This window comes from Mesocricetus auratus, unplaced genomic scaffold, assembly GCF_017639785.1.
Source record: "Mesocricetus auratus isolate SY011 unplaced genomic scaffold, BCM_Maur_2.0 Super-Scaffold_100676, whole genome shotgun sequence".
NCBI lineage: Eukaryota > Metazoa > Chordata > Mammalia > Rodentia > Cricetidae > Mesocricetus > Mesocricetus auratus.
In genome coordinates, this window is record NW_024429266.1 from 106,363,984 (window position 1) to 106,386,188 (window position 22,205).

Sequence of the window (22,205 nt, forward strand, 5' to 3'; positions counted from 1 at the left end):
AAAAATTAAAATGGGTTTGATAAGCTCGTCAACACTAAGGTGCAGTTGATTGGTCTTAGGAGTATCCTGCCCCTCCCCAGAGAGTTGTAAAGCCTAACTGGGACCTAGGTCCCAGCTGGGCCATGGATGGAGGCGGGGTGGGGCTGTCATTGGCTCTGCTGGTGTCTGATCTGTAAGGCAGACAGACACTCGAGGCACATGCACTAGAGCTTTATTTGGGTGAAGACAGCAAAGATGTACAAGTTGGACATGTCCAGGAGGTCACGGCACAGGTCTAGAGTCTTGTGACGAGGTAGCAGGTACGGTGGGAAGCAGAGAGTGTCTTGGTGACAGCACAGGGAGGGGCAGGAGGCCTGCTGGGATAAGCCAGAGCACTGGGGCAGGACCCCTCTACCTACTCTGCTCTAGACTTGAATTTCTTCCTCTTGACCTGTCTTGTCCCATGACCTTATGGGGCGTGTCTCATATTACCTGGGACCCAGGCTGAGGTGAGGAATCTGTGTTTGATGCCCATTCAACCCTTCCTGAAGCTGTGGGCAAAGGGAGAGTCAGATGGAGACCAGCAAGATGGCTGCACATAGCTCCTAGACCAAATGTTTAAGGTTTGGGTAAGGCCTACGATGATGGGGTAGGGGAAGGCAAGGGGACTGTTACCAGAGTGTTGCCAGAGTGCCTCTGAGAGCTCCTTCTGTTCCAGAAATACCCCAGGACTCTGTCTTGGAAAACCTGGGGACAAGTGGCAAGAGTAGGTGGCCAACATCCACCTCCCCGGACACTTGTGGCCTGTTCCCTCCCCATTGTGTCTGGGATTCTGCCCCACCTCACAGAGGTAGTCAAGGATCTCGAGGATGGTAAGTAGGCTGGCTCCAATAAACAGTCCCATCTGTCCCCCGATGTCTCCTGTGGAAGCAGAGTGCTGCTGTCAGCTCACAGTGCCCTGCAATGTCCACACCTCTGCAGACCCAGGCACTCCGCGCACACCTAGGCACTCCACTCTGTACACACCCAGCAACTCCGATACTTCATAGGCTGCTTTCTGCTCCACTGTCTCATAGTTGAGGGCCTCAAAGAAGATGTCCAGAACCAGTACGTTCTCCCTGGAGAAAAAGAAACCCGAATTGTTGACTGGACACCACCTGGTGCTCTGGCCCCTTTTGAGAATGTTGGGTTAGTCCCATCCCCCAAGTCAGAAAGTTTAAGCAGTTTGCCCAGAGTCCCAGAACCGGTTAAGAGGTGGAGATGAATGCAGCCTAGGCTGTGTGCAGAAGGGCTCCGGTACAGTCCCCTGCTAGGAGCCCCTGGACTCAGGCGCAGTGCCTCCAGCCTCGCTGCTATCCCTCGCTCACGCGATGTAGGTCTCGCTGCGGTTGTATTTCTGGGCCAAGTAACGAGCTGAAGCGCGGCTGGGAATCCGCACCATGGAGAGCTCCTTGGCGTAGCGCGTGGTGGCGCACGGATTGGGACAGACACACGTGTCCTTCCGCAGCATGGCGTCTGCAGTCAGGCCGCAAAGCAGGGATCAGGACCACTCTGCCAGAGGGCTGAGATCAACGGTCTAGTGATGGGGACAAGGACGCCGAAGAGATGTGCCCTTACCCAGAGCTGGGCTGGCACAGTCCTTGTACTGCTGGGGGCTGCACACTGGCGAGTTTCCTAGGATATAAGATGAGAACGGTCCGGGAGCCTGAGAGCGCCCCCTAGAGTACTCCCATTCCCTACTCCCAACAGACCCCAGCCCCTTACCAGGCATATGCATCATCCGACATCCACATTTCCGAGCCACATAACGGGTCTCACAGGCCAGGCGACACCCTATTAAACTATAAGGAGGGCTAGGGCTGAGGTTAGGGGAACCCATGGGATCAGAGGGTTCAGGATCAAAGTCGGGATCTACAGATGCAGTATTGCAGTCACCCCAGGGTGGTGGCAGGAAGCTCAGCTGTGCAGGGACAAAGTTAAGGAGACTGGGTTAATAGAGGTTGCTGGGGTGACAGCCCCAGGAACAAGCTGAGGCACTATGGCTTGGGGTCTGGGGGTCTTCTGAAGAGGGTAGGAGTTTGGGGGGGTGGGAGGCACAGGCAGTTTAACCAACATACTTGCTGCTGCTGGCAGGACACAAAAGTCTGGTGGCCTGGGGCTGCCCCGAAGCCCAGCTGGTCAATGGCAGGGGGTTCATCCTGGCTGTGGATCTGCACTCGGATCCCCACCTCAAACGGGGTCTCTTCTGCAGGAAGGGGCCTTTAAGGCCCTAGACACTCCGCTCCCAGGAGAGACACCCTTGGCAGTCCTCTCCTCAGAATTTGGAAGAGCCAGCCTTGCCTCTTCTCACAAGACCCGCTTTGGGGCTCCTCCCTACACACCTGCCCCCTCTCCTTCCCATGGTCTCTATGATTTGCCAGCCTCATGCATGCCTCCACCCTCATCCCTCCTGACAGGCAAATGACCCTGTGCCCCTCACCCATGTCCTTCCAGATGGGTAGATACTCCTCCTGCTGTACATCCAACATAATCTCCAACCCGTTGCCAGCACCACCCTTCGGAGTGGTGAGCAGCTCTGCTCCGTAGGCACCGGAGTTGAAGGTGTAGCACTGCCCCATTCGAGTAAAGATCTGGGGACAGAAAAGGACAGCCCCTTGCTTAAACAAGCCTTGGGCATGGGTGCCCTCCCCTCCTTGAGCCCCTTCTCTTTGTTTTGTTTGGGTTTTTTTCTTTGGGGGCAGCACTAGCCTGGACTCTTCTGGTGCTTTCTATATAGCTGAGATGTCCTCAAATTCCTGGTTCTACCTCCAAATACCAAGTGCTGGGATTACAGGCATGGATTACCATAACCAGTGACCAATCCTTGGATGGATTTCCTCCTCTCAATGTGTTACTTAAGTTCCTACTGTGGGAGATGGGGACTGGACCTAGGTTACTAAATCTAGGTTACCTAGCTGAGTTTCCACCCTTTCCAAATCTTAAGAGTCTTTTTCCTCTTTCTTCCTTTCTTCTTTCTTTCTTTCTTTCTTTCTTTCTTTCTTTCTTTCTTTCTTCCCTTTCTCTTTCTTTTCTTTCTTTTTTTTTTGAGACACATTCTCTCTATGTAGTCCTGGAACTTGCTTGCTGTGTGGATGAGGCTGGCCTGGACCTCACAGGGCTCCTCCTGCCTGTTTCCCAGGTTCTGGGATTAAAAGTTTGCACTACTGCACCTGTCTTTTGTTTTGGACTTTTTGATACCAGATCTCATGCAGTTCTCCCACCCTCCTTGAAAGAGCTGTGAAGCCCATCTGAATTCCCTTAGCCTCACATAGAGACATGTGGAGTGGGGAAACCTCCCTACTCACTCCAACTCCCCTGCCTCTCACCAAAGTCCCGGGTGCAGACTACAGGGATAATTGGGACAAAAAGAAATGGATCTATTATTATCCTCCTTGGGGGTGGCAAAATTCACATTAGACAGAGGAAAGTCCTCTCCTAGCAGATAGGGGTCTTCTGACCCGGAATAGTCCCAGGCTATTTAATTTTACCCTAGGAGCAGTGTCTCCACCAGCTGCCCTTGGCCCTGCAGCCTGTGTGAGAGGCATGGCCAGGTGCACAATGTCTAATTGTGAGATGGAGAGAACCTCCAGAGGCCACTTCCTGGATTACACAGAGGGGCTTGGTATATCAAGAGCCTGTGGCTGGCAGGAAAGAAGGAATACCCAGGCAAGGGGTGTTAAGGTTTCCTGTTTTGGGGGACAAGGCTGGAGATTGTAAATTCTGAGTCTTAGGGCAGCTGGCTCACCACTGTGAAGTTCCCAGGCCCACAGGGCTGGCCACGATAGCGGCAGTCCAGCAACATGTCCTCAAGGGAGTGGCCGGCTCTGGCGTAGAGTTGTGCCATGTCGAAGGTGGGACTGGGCATGAAGCCAGGTGGTGCGGGGGGCTGGCCCAGGGCACGAAGGTAGGCAGCGTGTTCAGCAGGGTCCAGGCCCAGCAGCGCTGTTCCAGCCCAATGCAAGTCATTGGGGGTGAGGCGTGAGCGGCGCAATGGATTGATATTACACAGAGTGACAGCTGGGAAGGTGAGTTGGTGGCTCTCACGCTCATCTAGGATGGTCTTGTGGTGGAACTCCCCATAGTAGCGCACCCGCTCAGCCACCTGGTAGAGGAAGGCAGCCAGCGACAGGAGCACAGCTGTGGCCCAGAGCCCACGGCGCAGGGTCAGGCCTCCAGGGCCAAAGATGTGGCCCAGACCATGCATTGTGCAGCTGCTGGCAAACACTCGGATGTCTGAGGCTTGTCGCTGTCGCTGTCGGGCCTCTTCCAGTCCTGAGGGGGGTTTCATGGCTAGAGCCCAGGGAAGGGGCTGCTGACTTGGTACAGGCTTCCCAGGAGTGGCAGAGGCTGTTCTAGAGGGCTAACAGGGATTGAGATGGGATTCAGCAAGGAATTGGGAGGAGAGAAAAGGAGAAGGTAGGAAGAGAAGGGAGGAGCCGAGACTGAGAGCTGGGAGTACTGGCCTGGTAGGACTGGATGAGATGAACTTCGGTCCAGCTCGGCCTTCCCCAGCACAGGCGTTGGCTCCACGGGGCTGGGGCTCCACGGTGAAGACCAGGTAGGATGCAGGAGGTAGTGGCAGGCGGGGGCTGCGGAGCAGGACTGAGCGGAAGCTGCTGCAGAGCATTAGGTTTCAGCATGGGGGGGTGGGGGGCCAGCAGAGCAGTCAGGGGGCAGGGAAGGTCCCTGGGGCCCCAGGCTGAGCCATTAGTGCTGTCAGAGACTAGAGGCGCCAGGAGGAAACCGCGGTGATGCTGGGTAGGACTTGAAGGAAACCCAGACCTACATTGGGGTTGGGGATACCTTTGGGGCACTTTAGGCTCCCACTCACAGCCCCTGCATGCCAGACCCGAGGGCTAGCTGCTGACTCTTGGTTCAGCTTCTCTCCCTTTTGCCTCTCTTCTCTTCCATGAACTCACCTGGCATTATTTGCTCCTTTGCAGAGTGGATCTGGCTTTTGACCAAGCTAGAGAGTGTGGTGGGAGGTTTGGCACAGGCAGATCTTCTCTTCCTATGGCCCCAGCATCCTAGAAACACTGCATGATCAGGGCCTTCTTCAGGGTCCATAGCCAATGGCCTTCTGTGTTCTGAGTGTTCCTCTTTGCCTGGTGGCCTGGCCGGCCCCACCTCCTCCTGTTGGTCCTCCTGTTGGCGAGGCCATCTTCCTCCACAATGACTACGGACTCTCCTGCTACCCCACTGTACCCAGGGTACCCTGTGACTTCACAGCTTCCCCTCTTGAGTAACATATTCTAGGGGTCATGATCTCCAGCTCCTGGAAAATGTCCTCATTTCAGAAAGTGGCCCTAGGCCACCATGTGGAGGTGATGTCTTTTAACTATGTCTTCTCTGACGACCACTAAGGTTTCCAGCCTTTTAATACCAGCTTTGCTATCAATGGTCACAAACTTCCTGAAACCAAGTTTCTGGGTTGAGGCCGCTGCCTTGCTCATTTGATAGATGTGACTAGATCCCCCAACTCTACCCCTAACAGCAGTTATGCCATTTTGTATTCCCATTAGCCTTGATTAGTGAGTATGCCTGGAGCGGATTCCAGGCCCCGGAGTCACCTCCCTGCACCCTGCCATTAGGCAAAGGCAGCATGTGATCCAAGGCACAGAGCTACTCCCAGAAGTCCAGATGGGAAGAGGAGGGTAGAGCTGCAGGGGTGGGATGTGTGTGCTCGCAGAACTGGCCACACACAGGCTCCGTGCTAGCTGGCTTGGAGAAGTACAAGGAGGCCAGATGAGAGGGCCACCAGCCCAAAGGCATCCGACAGGGGACTGCAAGGCCTGGTTCTTGTCACCATCATATTCTGTACTGGGTAAACTCTGATGTATACCCTCATGTATGTGGGAATTGGGTAAAACCTTTGTATGCTCGAGTGGTCAGCTATGCTGGGCGTTGGCGTATTGTGCATTAACCATGCCTTCTACTTTGGCACACAAAGGCCATGCTAGTCTCAAACTTTCTATGGAGCCAAGGGCAATCTCGAACTGATCATCCCACCTCTACCTCCTATCTGCTGGGATTACAGGTGTGCACCACTAAGCCTGCTTTGGCATTATGCTCCTATCTGAACGTTCTGCCTAGACACATGGCCCAATCTTAAGTCTCTTCAGGGTCTCTTCTTTTTTTTTTTTTTTTTAAAGATTTATTTATTATGAATACAACATCCTGCCTCCATGTATGTCTGCACATACCAGAAGAGGGCGCCAGATCTCATTACAGATGGTTGTGAGCCACCATGTGGTTGCTGGGAATTGAACTCAGAACCTCTGGAAGAGCAGTCAGTGCTCTTAACCTCTGAGCCATCTCTCCAGCCGCCCAGCGTCTCTTTAGTTTTACAGTTTTATCCGTTCAGATTAGAAGCACACAGGGAACAGCCAAGTAGGCTGGGTGCTTCTTGTACAATGGACTGCTACCACTTCATCCTGCCAGAGACCCGGACTGTAGTCATGTGGGGGATGGGCCAAGAGACACAGTGAGGATGCAAAGGTAAGCCTAGGGGTGTATTTGTGGTCCTACTTAGGGTGAGGTGGAGCCTGTATCTGCGGTCCTGGGTTACTCCCCAAACCTGGGTTAATTTTTTTATTTGAATCTAGGCCCCTCACATATGCCAGGCACTCTGCTACTGAGTTACAGCCTCAGCCTCTTTTAAGAATTTCTTTTCAGCCAGGCATTGGTGGTGCATGCCTTTAATCCCAGTACTCTGGAGGCAGAGGCAGGGGCAGGAGGATCTCTGTGAGTTCGAGGCCAGCCTGGTCTACAGAGCTAGTTCCAGGACAGCCTCCAAAACAATACAGAGAAACCCTGTCTTGAAAAACCAACAAAACAAAACAAAACACAACAACAACAAAAAACCCCGAATTTCTTTTATTATATTTATTTATTTAGGGTTTTTGAGATAGGGTCTCATTATGCAGCCCAGGATGGCCTTGAACCCCTTGATCTTCAGTCTTCCAAGTGCCTGGATTACAGACCATCCTACCAGGCCTGGTCAGACCATGAATTTTCAGTCCCTTGGAGTGAGGGCATGAATAACCTTACAGTTGGGTAGTACTGCTTCAGAGGGGAGGGTCCAGCAGAAGTGCCTCAGGGACCCTGCCTCACTGTGTACATCCCAGGAACCACAGGGCTGAACCAGGACAGTAAAAGCAGATGGGAGGAAAGACACCTTCCCACCCCAGCTGCGAGGCCCAGTTCCTTTAAGGGAGCAGGAGTACAGGCTATATCCCAGCACACCGGCCCTTCAAGGGCTCTGTCCCCAGTAGAGCTCCAGCCCCAGACTGATTCTTGGCAGTGACTTAACCCCCGGGGTGGGGGGGTCTCTCAGGCTTTCCACTGGTGGCTCTTAGGGTCTTCAGGCTTCTCTGCAAGTGGGGCCTCGGTCAGTGGGGCATCCAGGGCTTGTCTCCGGATAAGCTCTGCATACAGCCCGCCTTTTTTAAGGAGTTCTTCGTGGGTCCCAGTCTGGAGACAGGAGGAGAGTCATTTCAATAGAGTTAAACTTAGAGCCCCAGCCTCCATCACCTGCTAGGTTGACAGCCAGTGAAACTGATGCCCCTTTGAGACTTAACAACTCTGGGCTCATTTTAACCAAACATCCTGGGTGCCACCTCTTGCTCAGCTAACACTGAGGTCTGATCCCTCTTGTCTCTCCTGTAGCTGGGGCTGTGAGATACATACGCATATGCTCTGAGGTTCTGCCCCTGACTGTTCCCATAAAGGTCCCTGACATGAAGCCTGCGGTGGTGGCGCACACCTTTAAGTTCAGTAACAGGAGGTAGAGGCAGGCAGATCTCTGTGAGTTTGAGGCTAGTGTGGTCTACACAGGGAGTTCCAGGACAGCCAAGACTACAGAGAAAAACCTGTATAGGTTTCTTAAAAAACACAAAATAAAAACAAAAAACCCAGCTGGGCGTTGGTGGCGCACGCCTTTAATCCCAGCACTCGGGAGGCAGAGGCAGGCGGATCTCTGTGAGTTCGAGACCAGCCTGGACTACCAAGTGAGTTCCAGGACAGCCTCCAAAGCCACAGAGAAACCCTGTCTCGAAAAACCAAAAAAAAAAAAAAAAAAAAAAAAAAAAACCAAACCAAAACAAAACAAAACAAAAAACCCAAGTCCCTGATGGGGAATCTGAGCCCCTGGATGGCTAGCTCTGCCTCAGTCTCTTCATGAACACCATATACATCCTCTGGTCCTGGTACCTGCAGCTCAACTCTCCCTGAGATCAGAGCTTATCTGAGGACAGGAAGACCTTGGTCTGTTGAGATGCTGTTCCCAGAACATGACCTCAAGCATCTGGAGCCAAGCCAGGTGCTCATATAGCTTAGCTATGCCACCTGGGCCACTGCCCATTCCCAGCCAGACTGACCTCACAGACTTGGCCATTGGCCATGACGACGATGCAGTGGGCTGCTCGGACAGTACTGAGCCGGTGGGCAATGACTAACACGGAGCGACCAGCACTGGCCCGGTCCAGGGCCTCCTGGACTACCCTTTCAGACTCTGCGTCCAGTGCACTGGTGGCCTCATCCAGGATCAACACTGTGGGCTGCTTGATGAGGGCGCGTGCAATGGCTAGGCGTTGCTTCTGGCCACCAGACAAGGTTGTGCCCCGCTCACCTAGGAAAAGGGGGGAGAGGATATGAAGTGATCCTTAGCTTCACACTTGGAGGTGTTAGACAGTGGGTACTGGATACTTATTCATTCCCATAAGACTTCTCTAAGGACCCCACACCTACCCGGTGTGCGTACTTGTCAGTCTGAGTGCTCCAGCATGATAATGTACACAAAACACGAATGTCCTGCATGAGTGTCCCTTCCTAGGTGGGTCTCTGGGCTGAGTGGGCAGTTACCACCAGGTGCCTACATCAGCAACTATCTTCCTGGGTCCTGACTCAGCTGTAGTAAGACCACTTGGTAACCAAGCATGGGCAGTGCAACAAAGATGCTAGATACAGAGGTGCTTGAAGCCACAGAGGACAGAAGTAACGTCCTGGGAGCCACAAATAACCTCAAGGGACTGCAAAGTGATGGCAGGGTCACGGGAGTTAAAAGTACAGGGAAGTGCCAACCAGGAGGGGTGACAAGGGTCTTCCGTCAGAACAGCACAGAGCCCTGAGCAGGTGAGCACAGCTGTTCGGACCTGAAGGGCACAGTCCTCAAGGTCCAGGTCAGTTAGCTGAGAAGCCTCAAGAAGTACTGGAGCGCCGGGCGTTAGTGGCGCACGCCTTTAGTCCCAGCACTTGGGAGGCAGAGGCAGGCGGATCTCTGTGTGTTCGAGGTCAGCCTGGTCTACAAGAGCAAGTTCCAGGACAGCCTCCAAAGCCACAGAGAAACCCTGTCTTGAAAAAACAAACAAACAAACAAACAAAAAAAAAGAAGTACTGGAGCATTCTATAGCACAGCCAAGCTGCTAGATAGTACATCCTATTCTCTGTATGATACACAGTCCTGGAGACGGACAGAAGAGCCGTGGGGATGAGCACCTAAGGCTTAGGTCCAGTACTCTGAATCAGGAAAGGCCTATACAAGACGCCAGCCAGTCTATTGTGCTGAGGGACGCCACTGAAGTGGAAGAGAACAGGGCATTTTGAGAGCAGCCCTGTTTCCTGTCTTGGGCTATGGCAGGCTCTAGAGTGCACAATCCCCTTGTGCCTGTGGCCAGGGTTCTCCATTTGCCATTGTCACACCCTCTGTGTCCTCGAAGAGCCCTGTCTAGTCTGTTATGCCTGAGCCACATGGGCTGGAGCTCTCTGCTCCTGCCATAGGGCAGCCACCTTTGTCCCCTCAGCCGTGGTCTGGTCTTCTGTGGTTTGACTATCTTCGAGCTGGCTCCCTCAAGAGTCACACTGAGTTGCTCACTGCCCATAAAACACTGGTTCCTGAGTCTCACCACTGCCCTGCTGACCCAGCAGCTTCCCACCAAGGGACCCACCAACCACAGTACTGTAGCCATCAGGGAAGCTACTGATGAACTCATGGGCATTGGCTTCTCGTGCAGCTGTATACACCTCTTCGTCAGAAGCTTCCAGTTTCCCAAATCGGATATTCTCCATGATGGTTGTTCCAAATAGGACCGGCTCCTGTGAGGGTGTGGGACATGGGAACACACAGAGATGGCGTTTACAGACTATACTCTGAATTCAGTTTTAGAATCTGGGGACTGCCATGTGCACTAGGGACCTGTTTTAGAGGACCCCAATTGCAGGGAGGGTCCAAAGTTCAAAGTCAGATTCCAATCACGTGAGGACAGGGTGGCCCCAGAGGTCCCCTCCCACAGAGGACATAGACTCCCTCACAAAGGTGATGACGGATAGTCCCCATAAAGTGATAAGAGGCCATTTGAGTTTTGGTCTCTGCATGTGGGTAGCTGTCCCTCCTATAGTGATGTGCTGGCTTTATCTCTAGCCCACAAAGATGGTCCCTGTGGGGCTTGGTGGGTGGCAACCACTAGCAGGGTTAGTACCACAGCTTCAGGATCCTAAGACAGCAGCTGTCTGGGACAGGGACATCCTCAGAGGGTCAGGGAGATAAGTAGTGGGGGAGAAAGAAAAGGGGCCCAGGCTTGCTGCTCAGACCCTGCCAGCCGCTGCCCTTCACCTGGCTGATGAAACCTATGACCTGGCCCCGGAGCCAGGAGGGGTTGAGAGTGCGCAGGTCATGCCCATCCAGTGTCACCATGCCAGCTGTGGGGTCATAGAAGCGCTCCAGCAAGGAAGCCACCGTGGTCTTTCCTGGAGGAGGGGGAAGTTGGAGGTATGGGGAGAGGAGAGAGGGTTTTCGAGACTCTCCCAGCAAAGAGGAATGAACCCTTGTAGCAATGGAGGATACTCCATCCCAGGTAGGAGCAGGAACCAATGAGGGCTTGCTACCAGCCATGCTCCAAGTGGCTACCAAAAAATGAAGCAGAGGATGAGAGTTGGTGAGGTTCCCCTTACCTCCGCCAGACTGGCCCACAAGGGCCACAATCTTGCCAGGTGGCAGTGTCAGGGTGAAGTCCTTGAGCACCTCGAATCCAGGGCGGCAGGGGTAGCTGGGGGTGGCCAAGAAAGTCCCACTCAGACCATGTTCCTGGACCCTACTGCTCTCCTAAGTCCCCCAACAGGGTCTTGTTTACAGGGGGCATTCAGTCAGAATGCCTCCTGACTTCCTCACCCTCAGCTCAAGAATCCACCAGTGCTGACCTGAAGCTGACATTCTGGAAGGTGATGGAGCCATGGAGGTCCTTGCTGGGGATGCAGCAGCCGCCTGTCAATGGGATGCAGGGGCTCAGGGCCATGTACTCAAAGACACGGGCACCTGCGCTTAGCCCACGTACCACCTGCAGAGGAACGCAGTTTGTGGTAGAGATCAGAAACTGGGGCATGGAAGTACTGGATAGGGCTGCAGTGTGTCCAGAGTGCGCTCACAGCAATACACACACACACACACACACACACACACACACACACACACACACACACACACACACACACACAATATATCTTGGGACAATCTCACTTACCTGACCAAACAGGACAGAGAGGCTGGCCATAGACCTGCCAGGAGAGAGTTGGAAGAAGTGTTAACAAGGAAGGAGAGAAGGAAAGGTTGTGGTAGGAGACAAGGACATAGGGCTAATGCAGAGAAGGCTCCCAATATCTTATGGCTATGATCCTGTGACCCCAGATCACTAAGTTTCTATTCCCTCTCCAGTTGTAGGTTAACAGTTGTCTGCTGCCTAAGCCAGGATCTGGAGGGTACTCCAGGGGGCAGTGGATGTGGGGTAAATGCCTAGGGCTCAATGGTATGCCCACATGCTTCCCAGGCCATCAGTATGCAGGGTGAAGATGACCTACAGCATTAGGGACATAACTGACCCCATGAGCTCTACCCTACCTGACCATTCAGATGCCTTGAAAGACGTCATAGGGACTAGGTCCACAGTGGGAGGACAGATCTAATATTAGACTTCTGGGTAAGCAAGGACTAACTTTCAAATTAAGGTGAAAAAAGTCAAGTCCTTTCTGAAAAAGAAGAGGGCTTCAAGGGGAAGCCCTGGAGAACCCCCAAAGCAATTCCCTGACGAAAATTCTACTGTGGGTTTGCCCTAAAGGTGGGTATGTGTAGGAGATGGCATGTGTTTATCTGTCTAGACAGTGGGTCACCTCCCTTGTCTTGGCAGGGCTGGGGCTGGTCACTTACTGTGAGCTAAGGAGGTAGATGAGTCAATAGCCTTAGTCATGGTCCCCAGTGGGTCAGCCAACCCACGAGTGTATATGCCCCTGTGTGCAATGGGTCCTTTCTGAGAAAAGGAAAGATCACCATCCCAGCAAGCTATGGGTCAAATTCACTTCTTCCAGTGCTGGGGTAAACACCCCAAAGCCCTCAAGAAAACAAGTTATGGAAGGCTTAGGGCAATGGACACTTGCCAAGAGTAGAAGGCTTTGGAGGGCGGGGCCAGGTGGGTGAGTTATCTGTGGGTGTGAATATGACCAGCTCACAGGAGACCTGGAAGCCACTGGAGCCTGGCATAGGGGCCAACCACAACTGAAACCCAAAACACACATGACTCATGGGAGTGCCCTGACCTTGCCCTGAGAGCTAGCACAGTGGGGCCAGCCATAGACTGATGAAGTAAACTGGCCTGGGCAAGTTCCCTATGTGGGGCTCATCCATTCTCTGCCAAAAGGAACACTTAGCTGGAACTGTGCTGCCCTGCTCATCCCTCCCTTTGGATCTCAGCCCCAAGACATGGACCGTTGGAAACACATAGCAAGAGCCAGGAAAAAACACAATAGCTTCCTTAAGGAGGCCAATTCCTCCAGGTGGCTGGTGACGGCAACCTGACCAGGGGCCTGAGACGGTGCAGGCTGCTCCAAGGGCTGCCCTGCACTTATAAGCACAGTACTTTTAGGGCTGAGTAGTGCAGTAGGCAGGTAAGAACATGAAGTTGGGAAGTGTGTGCCCAGGGAGTACAGCCAAATTGTTTAACCGAGTCCACAGGACTAGAAGAACCATGGGGGCTGGAGTCCAGGCTGATCAGGGAATTAGGTCAGCATGAGGACTGCAAGGTTGCAGAGGGGACATGGTAATCTCCACCTCTTGTGCAATCAGAGCACCTAGATCCCAAAGACAGGAAGGAGCAGCTGCTGGGCCAGAGGACAGATAAGACTTCTGGGACCAGAGGCTCTGAAGGTCCTTGGTGTGGAGCAGATGAGGAAGCAGGGACAAAGCTCATGCAGCTGGGAACCAGGTGCACTCTGCTCTGCAGCACTCTGGCTACAGTGGGGACGAGACCATCCCATCATCTCCAGGGTTGGCCTTACTTCACACTGGACACTATCATCCAGACACTAAGCCACTTTCTAAGAAACTGTGGAGTTACAGCCATAGCAAGATAGGACTCTGGGCAGGGACAGAGCACCACTGGGGTCAAGAGTGTTACCTCTAGCTGGCTGGTAGTGATGCATGCCTTTAATCCCAGCACTCGGGAGGCAGAGGTAGGCAGATCTCTGTGAGTTCGAGGCCAGCCTGGTCTACAGTTAGTTTTAGGACAGTCAGGGCTACACAGAGAAACCTAGTCTAAAAAAAAAAAAAAAACCTCAACTCCCTCAAAAGTGTCATCTCTGTAGGGAAAGATCAGATGGAGGGGGCTATGTCTTTGCTCTTTAATTATTACAATATACTCACTCTATAATTATTTATCATAACATATATTTATATTTTTTATACTTGCTATGAATGGGGAAAGCAGGGCAGAAAAACAAGAAGTGCTTGAGTTTCACTGAGAAAGAGGGGATTAGATTAGAGGTCTGTGAGGGCAGCCCACTGGGGCCGCCATACACCAACAGTGACAGACGACTCCAGCTTGCAGCACAGGGTAAATGGGGCTCAGTTAAACAAGGAAACGAAAACTACACAAGCAGCATTTATGAGGTAGAGGGTCTGCATCTCATGCTAGGAAATGGTCTGAGGCCAAGGCAGCCCTTAAAAGGCCTGTCAAGGATGGTCTATCTATAGGATACTCAGTCCTGACACGCAACACAACACGGAGTGACTCCCTCGCCTCCCAAAGCACTGTGCTAGGTGAAAGCAGCCAGGCACGAAGGGAAGGATGATGTCCAACTGCACTTCTGTGTGCTCTTTAGTGTGGTCAGGGTCACAGAAGGGAACCAGAGCTGGGGAGAAATGGAGAGTGAAGTCCAGGTGACGGGTGTGACTGAAAATACCGGAACACACATAACATTACTCAAGTGTTCACTTAAAAATGGCTAGAAAGGTAATTTTTCCATTGTCTATTTCACCACAATTAATTTTTTTGAAAGCTTCTCAAGGACACTTGAGGGTTGTCTGGAAAGCTAATGATACTGACAGCATTACTGAATGCAGGCTCAGTGAAGCTGTACAAGGCTCCTGTGGAAGTTTTGGGGCTCTTTCCTGTTCTGTGTTTCTCTGGGGGATTAAGTAGGGTTAGTACTATGCAGTATCCCTTCCCCCAGGCTTGCTGGCACCCCTGTTCTCCTAGTAAGCAGAGTTATGGACGGAATGGGGAGGGGAGCATGACGGGATGGATGAGGACAGGACTACGGAGAGATGAGAGTGGTCCCTACTTACCTTTGTACCGTCTGGGAAGCCACCAGGAAGGACATGAGGTCTCCCCCTTTCAGCTGCTGCCCAGCCACAAGGGAGCCCCCGATGAACAGGGTGCCCAAGACCATACCTACATGGAAAGGGGCCAGGGAGTCAGGCAGGACTTGGCAAGAGATGAGGGCTAGTCCTAAGTCTTATCCCTGCTCTGCCACCAGCTGACTTTCAGGCCTGAACTCCTCATTTGCAAAACAAGATGGGCAGGCCAGGGTTAGTGATATAGGCCTGTGACACACATGAGGCTGAGGCAGGAGGATCACAAGTTCAAGGCAGTCTGGGACAGAATAAGTCTGAAGTCAGCCTGGGTAACTCAGTGAGGCCCCATCTAAAATATCTAAAATTAGAGAGAGATGGCTCAGTAGTTGGAGTACATATCCCTCATACTGAGGGCCTGAGGTCAGCGCCCTGCAGCCCCATCAGGCAGCTCACACTACCCTAACTTCAGCTCTGGGGGCCTCTGGGGGCACCTGCACTCACACACATATCCACATGTACACAAATTTAAAAACAAAAATGAAAACTCTAAAGAGCTAGAGAGACAGTTCACTAGTAGAATGTTTTCCTAACATGCCTGAGGTCCTGGTTCTACCCCAGCAGCACAAAAATGAATGGGAAGGGAGGGGCAAGAGCACACACACTCCCTAAGGGTGCCCCGTAGCATCCTCCATAAGATAAGGGACACCACTCTCTAGTTTCCTACAGTTGTCAGTAGCTGGGGTACTGGTTATGTTAGGAACATCTGGGTAGGTGGAGATTGTCTGTTGCCTACCTCTGCTCTCACCTAGCCCATGCCCACATCCCCTCCCAGGTCAGGCCTCATTAACTCACAGTTGAAAGCGATGTTGGAGAGCCCCTGGAACAAGGCGATGCCCCTGCCCAGCTCTTCTGCCTTACAACGACATGATTCCAGCTCTTCTTGATAGCGTCTGGGAAGAAAGGCCAGGCTGGGCACTCAGGAAGCAGCTGGGCAGAGGGTCAGGGCAGGGGAGGGTATGTGTGAGAGATGAACCCACTCTGCCTTCCCAGGACTTACTCCTCTTCCCTCTGCTCCATAGCAAAGGCCCGCACAGTCCGAACATTGCCCAGGGCCTCATCTGCTACTCCTGTTGCCCTGGCAATCTGCATGGAGACAGAAATAGGGAGCAGGTTGTAGACATGAAGAGGGGTAACGAGGGTCAAGGAGAATGAGCCACAGATGCTAAGAAGAAACAGGAGGACATGTCTAGAACTCCAGTACCTGCTCCTGACACTGGCGAGACAACTTTCGGAGACCTGAGCCCATCAGGGTGCCCACTCCCATGAGGGCAGGTGTGGCGATAGCCAGTAGCAGCGTGAGGCGTGGCGACAGCATAGACAGGGACACCAGGCTACCAATCACCTGTGTGCAGCTGCGTAGTCCCTGAGTAGTGAGACGAAGGCAGGAGGCTTTGGAGCATCAGCACCCGGTGGTGGGTGTTCTACTTAGGGTGGGATGGGTACAGCTCTGGAGGTCCTGGTTACCAAATGAAACCCTTCTTGGCCAGGCAGGACCTGATCACCAGTTGTGAAAGGGATAGGTGAGAATGTCCACAGGCCATCTCTTTTTACTCTAGACAAACTCATTGCTCACTTATGTTCTAGACACCAAACTACACAGGGATGCACTGACCACCATGGACGGCCAGGAGACGAGGGGTACGCAGGGTGGGCTGTCAGTGTGCAGCAGTCACGCATGGCTTCAGTGACTAGCAATGGGCGCAAAAGGGCCAGGCTGCTCCTACCCGAGTGACTCATAATAGCCTATAAATGGCTTTCTGGGGGAGTCAGGGTTTCAGAGCATGGAGTAGCAGCTTGTCCTGACCCTGGCACTGTCTTAGTGCCTCCCTCCAGATTCGCTGTTCCCTTCTCTCACACCATCCTCAGGCAGTAGCAAGCCTTACTCTCCTAAGAGCTGGGTAGGGGCATTGCCTTGTTCCAGTGCAATTCCAGGATGTCAGAGCTGGCCTGACTGGTGTGCACAGGGGCCTGACTCACTGACCTGGGAAATGACAAGCTTGAAGGATGACTTGAACTCTTGCACATCAGTAGTCAAGCGGCTCACTAGCTGTCCTGTCTTTTTGGCATCAAAAAAAGCAATGTCTTGCCTTGCAGTGAGACATGATGGTAGCAGGTAGAGGAAGAGAGATGTTACTTCAGGATGTGGCTCTCCTAGATCTCCTGGGAGCCAGTCACCCTGGTCCCACCCCCTAGAGTTGGCAGTACCGGAGCAGGGAGCTGAAAAGGGCTTTCCGCATGTCCATGGCCATGCGCTCACCAATGTGGGACAGCAGCACTAGGTATCCAAAGGTCATCAATCCCTGTAAGAGAGGCCTGGCATTCAGGAAGGCCCCAGGAAGGCTGCTGTGAGCCCCAGACCCTCCTACGCCTCCATACCTGAACACCGTAGAGTAGAAGCAGCTGTGTACTGAGCCTACGGGACTCAGACATGAAGCTCCCCACACGGTCCCTCATGTACTTGGCCACAATCTCCACCAGCTGGCCCAGGAGCAGGGGGATCTGCACGTTCACTAGTGCCGCACCCAAGGCCAGCTGGAATGGGGACAGAGGGAAGAGATACTTGGAGAGGAGGCCATATTTGTCCCCTCCCCAGCTCTGACTTTGGCTTTTCCCCTCCCCTTTCTTTTTTTTTTTTTTTTGGTTTTTCGAGACAGGGTTTCTCTGTGGCTTTGGAGGCTGTCCTGGAACTAGCTCTTGTAGACCGGGCTGGTCTCGAACTCACAGAGATCCGCCTGCCTCTGCCTCCCAAGTGCTGGGACTAAAGGCGTGCACCACCAACACCCGGCCTCCCCTCCCCTTTCTAAGCCTTGTCTTGTCCACACTAATGGCTGCTCATGTGGTCACATACGTGTCTCTCTGAGAGCTACAGTCCAGGCCTCCAGTGCCTGAGTTCTCATACTCTGTAAACTCAGTCCCCTTGCATAGGTCATCCTGATGCCTGAGGGTCCAGGCAGCCCTTGCTGTATCCGCAAGGCAGGAATGCTGTCCCCTGGTAACTCAGGTTTGGAGCTGCCTCGCCCCTTCCTGTCCTGAGCTTGGAGGAGCAGGGAAAGAAAGCCTCACCACAATGGCTACCCCCAGGGCCAGCAGGTGGGGGTGAAGGAAATTCCAGAACAGCTTCCAGTTAAATCGCAGCTCCAGGGTGAGGGGTGTGGGGTGAGCAGGAGGGGACCCTTCAGCCTCACACAGTGCGACAAGGCAGAGGCGGGGGTACTGCCACAGCACTGCAGGAACCACCAAGGTCCCCCCAGCCCAACGCCAGGCAGAGGCATTTCGGCGGGAAGCTGGTGGGAGGTGAGCCCGGAGCCTCGATCGCAGCTGGGCCACTGCCTGGAGGAAGCATGAGCTGAGCCGGTCGTCTGAGGCCCTGCAGACAGAAAAAGGCATTGACAGCTGTGGTCCCAGCTGTCTTCAAATGACTAACCACCCCCCTGGGCTCTGGCTGAGCCTTCAGGAACAGCATTTTATCTGCGGCCTCTCTCAGGGATGTTTTTTATTTTATTTTACTCTTGAGATAAGATCATCCAATATTCCCCAGCCTGGCCTTGAACTTCTGCTCCCAAGCGATCCTCCTGGCTCAGCTTCCTGAGTAGCTACGACTATAGGTATGTGCTATCTCACCTAGAATGAATGCCTTAGGGACTTAAGCAACTTTGGTTTGTAAACACCTGCACACACGTGGAGTAACTGTGGAAAGCAATGCTATCTATCAGAGTACAATCTTAAGAGCCTTTGTCCTAGTATTGTCTTCCAGCCAGCAGGGCCCCCATGTAGCCTCCGGCACCCTGATCAGTGTAGGTCTCCAGCCTGCCAGGATCACAAGGGACTTGAGTAGCAGCTGGCCCAAGGCCTCCTTTACAGGGACGAACAAGGGTTCCTAGAAAAAGGCTCAGAGAGAACCCTGGGGGTGAGCTTCTCTCTGCCTGTCCTGCACATGTGCAAGGTAATCAACATGGCAGACATGACCTAACAATAGAACTTGATGGTCCATAGATCCTGACCCAGGCAGATGCCCTTACTCTCACTTGGTAAGGAGAACAACTGAGAGGTGGTATGATTTGTCCCCAGGGCAAGGGGAAACTTTGTTGTCTGGTTCTAGAATTCAGGCTCATTCTACTGTCCTAAATTTGACATAGCCAAGGCTATGTGTGGTAGTCGTGAGGCCCTAGGTGCCTAATGCAAGAAGACAAAGGGCCTCTCCCTCCTCTCCCACCAGTGACAGAGGAGACAGAAAGAAAACATGTAGGGACTGATCTCATCCTCTTGGATGGTCAGGCCCCTTTCCTTCTTTCAGGTCCCATATGTATACAATGGAAATGTAGACTCAACTGTGAACTGTGTCACTGGGTATGCAGCTGACCAATTCGGGAGAAGTAGTTTTTTTCTCTGGATCATGCTAGTTGGGACGAGGGAGGGGTGGAGAGGCCTAGAGGTCAGAGCAGGTGTTGCATGTTTGAGAAAAGCATCACCAAGGCATTGGTGAAAGGGTGCTGGTCAAGTTCAGGCTGGGCAGAGTGGGGAGGGGAGGCAAAGGAGAGCTCACAGGAGCCTCTGCAGCCAGAGAAGAGTTTCAGCAACAATGTAGCTTAGATAGCGCACAAGGGGAGAGAGCTGAAACAGGTGCTTTGGAAGGGCAGTCATCCCAGGCTCTGCAAAGCACCCGGATATGAGAGAACTCCCAAGCAGGCTGTTCAGGGCCACCTGTGGTTTTTAGGATAATAAAATCAGATTTGCACTTTGGAGGTCATAGCAAAGAAGAGCCAGAAGGAAGGACGGGGCAGTGGGAGCCTGTTTGGAACATAAGTCATATGGCCAAAAGTACACAGAGGAATGCTCAAAACACACCAACGATTTGGAATGTGCAAGCCAGGTGTGGCAGTGCATTTTTGAAATACCAGCACTTGGGAGGCTGACACTGTAAGATTTCAAGTTCAAAGCCAGCCTGTGCTACAAAGTGAGACCTTGTTAACAGTTTAAGAGCATGTACAGTGCTTATAAAGGTTGACTCCACCATGCCTATCAGGAGTGCCTCACAATTGCTGTAACTGCAGGGGATCCAATCCCTCTGGCCTCTGAAGCCCGCCCCCTCACATAAACATAAAAATAAATAAGAATCCAAAGTTAAGCTCTGCTTGGTCTTTAGTACCATGGCTTTTCATATTTCCAGACCCTCCTTATTCTCAAGTTCACCCTCCTTTGCTCTCAGGGAAGCCTGTGCTTAGTTCCGCTCCACCTGCGGGGTTTGTCTTTCCCACTAAGCCTTGAGTCAATTTATCTTCAGTTTTCCACAAAACTCACTTTCTTTTCTTTTTGTACCACTGCCCTAATTTTCCGTTAGACAGTATCTTACTGAGGGGCAGAGGCCATATTTTATACTCCAGAACTTAGGAATCCTGGGATATGAGATGTCTGCTACAGAGATGTTTGTGGAGTTGTGCATGTCCTTGTTAGAGATGCAGTACAGGCTGACCTGACTACTGCAATGTCTTGCAAACATAGAGATTCACTGTGACTGGCACTGTACATTGCAACTTATTACAAAAATGTCCCAATACAATCCAGTACTGTGTATATATATGCCAAAGTTGAAAGATTTCACAAAATACTCCCCCTCCCCCTTTTAAGACAAGAATTTCTCTGCATAGCCCTTGCTGTCCTGGAATTCACTGTGTAGACCAGGCTGGTCTTGAACTCACAGAGATCCACCTACCTCTGCCTCCCAAATGCTGGGATTAAAGGCATGTGCCACCACCACCTAGCTACAAAATAATTTTTCTGAAACCCGTATTCTGACAGTTTCTATTGTATTCCTTCCAAAATGACCCTGATTGCTAACTCTTCATGAATTGAAATGAACATTCATTGTTTTGGTCTTACCTTGTGTCTCTTTATGGTTTAAATTCTTTCCTAAAGACTGTTTTCAAACCATTAATAATTTACCATGGCTACTTTCCAGCTACTCTCATCTCCAAACCAAGAGTCTAAGAAGGCGCGGCGATTGCCAACAACTGGTGGGCAGCTTCCCAGCACTAGTTCTTTGAGCTTGGTGCTTTTCCTCCTCCAGCAAACAAAAGGGCTTTCCACACAGTCACCCACCCTTGGCAGTCTTCCCTGGACCCCCTCAGGAAAAGTTGTTTCTTGTAGAATATTTACAGTTACAGTCTAGATCCTGGGTAGCAGGGCACCCCTACAATCCCAGCACTCAAGAAGCAGAGGCAGGTGGACCTCTGTGAGTTTAAGGCCAAACTGGTCTACATAGAGAGCCACAGGCCAGGCAGAGTTGCATAGTGAAACCTCGTCTTCAAAAACAAAACAAAACAAACTGGGGGGGGGGGTCAAGTTGGCGGCACGTCTTTACCCACCGAATGGCCCTTTACTCTTTATCTTGACACAGGATCTTACAAAGCTGTCCAGTCAGGTCTGGAATTTAGAAAGTATACACAGTCTACTGTACACTGACTTTAGACTCAACCTCCTGAGAAAATGGGATTGTAGACTCATACTAGCCTCAGTTCAGATTGACTCAATCTGACAAAGACATCTAGCTCTAATAATCACTTCTTGATTTGTTTTGTTCACTCTGTAGCCCAGAATGACTCAGAACTCATTCTGTAGCCCATGCTGGCTTCAAATTCCCAGCACCCTTCCTGCTGATAGTTCACTATGCTGATAGTTCACTATGTAGCTCTGGCTGGCCTGGAGCTCTTTGTAGACCAGGCTGTCCTTGAGTTCACAGGGATGCACTAAGCCCAGCGAGGAACTACTTTAAAAAAATTTTTTTAATGTTTGTGTTTATTTACTTAGTGGGTCTGGGGTCGTGGAGGTCAAAGGATAATTTGCCAGAGTTGCTCTTTCCTACCACATACATGGGTTCCCAAGTCGAACCCTGGGTCTTCAGGCTTGGTTAAAATGCCTTTACCCACTCAACCATCTCTAACTTTTTTGATCATTTAAAATTATTTCGGCTAATCCTGAAGCACCACCAATAGTAAATGTCTAAGGACACCAATTACAGACACGCCCAGATCTTACAGGTGGATTATCAGAGAGCGGACGCCGGCTGCAGTGGCGCCCCTGGATGGGCAGTGGTGACTTGAGTGCAGCCACCAGCCCGGAATCAGCAGCGTCCTGTGGGCTAGTAAGTACAAACCTGCGGAGCCTCCTGCTGGCACCCACACTGCACCATAAATGAGGCCAATGTCTTGGGGAGTGACAGTCTGCTCCTTCCGAGATAGCCTACAGCTCCCAGAAGGCCACGCGCAATCTAGGACTCCACCTCCCGGCGGGCCCCGCGTGATGCTGGCCTGCCAGTGGCCCGCATTTTAAGTACCCCTCGTTCTTTTACCTGGCGGCCGAAAACGTCTGGGAGCGCAGGGATTGCAGTGACCAGCCTGGAAACGGACTACCCCGAATCCCGACCCGAAATAAGTGCACCAACATGATGAGGCAGTGAGACAGGAGCAACTAGCAACGGCAATCTCACTCTCATCATACCGAGGACTCCATGTTAGCT

At 52.2% G+C, this 22,205-nt stretch overlaps 2 protein-coding genes across 3 annotated transcripts; both read right to left on the reverse strand.

The window, feature by feature from the left end:
- Window positions 1-195: 195 nt before the first annotated feature.
- Asic3 (acid sensing ion channel subunit 3) lies at window positions 196-4,306 on the reverse strand. Of its 2 annotated transcripts, XM_005087250.4 has the most exons (11): window positions 3,764-4,306; window positions 2,459-2,609; window positions 2,097-2,224; window positions 1,744-1,939; window positions 1,597-1,653; window positions 1,347-1,494; window positions 1,006-1,097; window positions 821-900; window positions 655-726; window positions 472-530; window positions 196-353 (listed from the first exon to the last, which is right to left on the reverse strand). In XM_005087250.4, the coding sequence occupies exons 1-11, from the start codon at window positions 4,304-4,306 to the stop codon at window positions 275-277; spliced, it is 1,605 nt and encodes a 534-aa protein (XP_005087307.1). In that variant the 3' UTR covers window positions 196-274. The 2 variants fall into 2 exon arrangements, with proteins under 2 accessions (XP_005087307.1, XP_021079358.1); XM_021223699.2 differs by lacking the exon at window positions 472-530.
- Window positions 4,307-6,888: 2,582 nt separating this feature from the next.
- On the reverse strand, window positions 6,889-22,175 carry Abcb8 (ATP binding cassette subfamily B member 8). Its single transcript, XM_005087252.4, has 16 exons — window positions 22,038-22,175; window positions 17,756-18,059; window positions 17,069-17,224; window positions 16,898-16,992; window positions 16,674-16,779; window positions 15,894-16,055; window positions 15,690-15,775; window positions 15,485-15,582; window positions 14,624-14,729; window positions 11,532-11,565; window positions 11,212-11,348; window positions 10,966-11,060; window positions 10,628-10,761; window positions 9,963-10,110; window positions 8,397-8,647; window positions 6,889-7,491 (listed from the first exon to the last, which is right to left on the reverse strand). The coding sequence occupies exons 1-16, from the start codon at window positions 22,130-22,132 to the stop codon at window positions 7,351-7,353; spliced, it is 2,148 nt and encodes a 715-aa protein (XP_005087309.1). The 5' UTR covers window positions 22,133-22,175; the 3' UTR covers window positions 6,889-7,350.
- Between the last annotated feature and the right edge of the window lie 30 nt (window positions 22,176-22,205).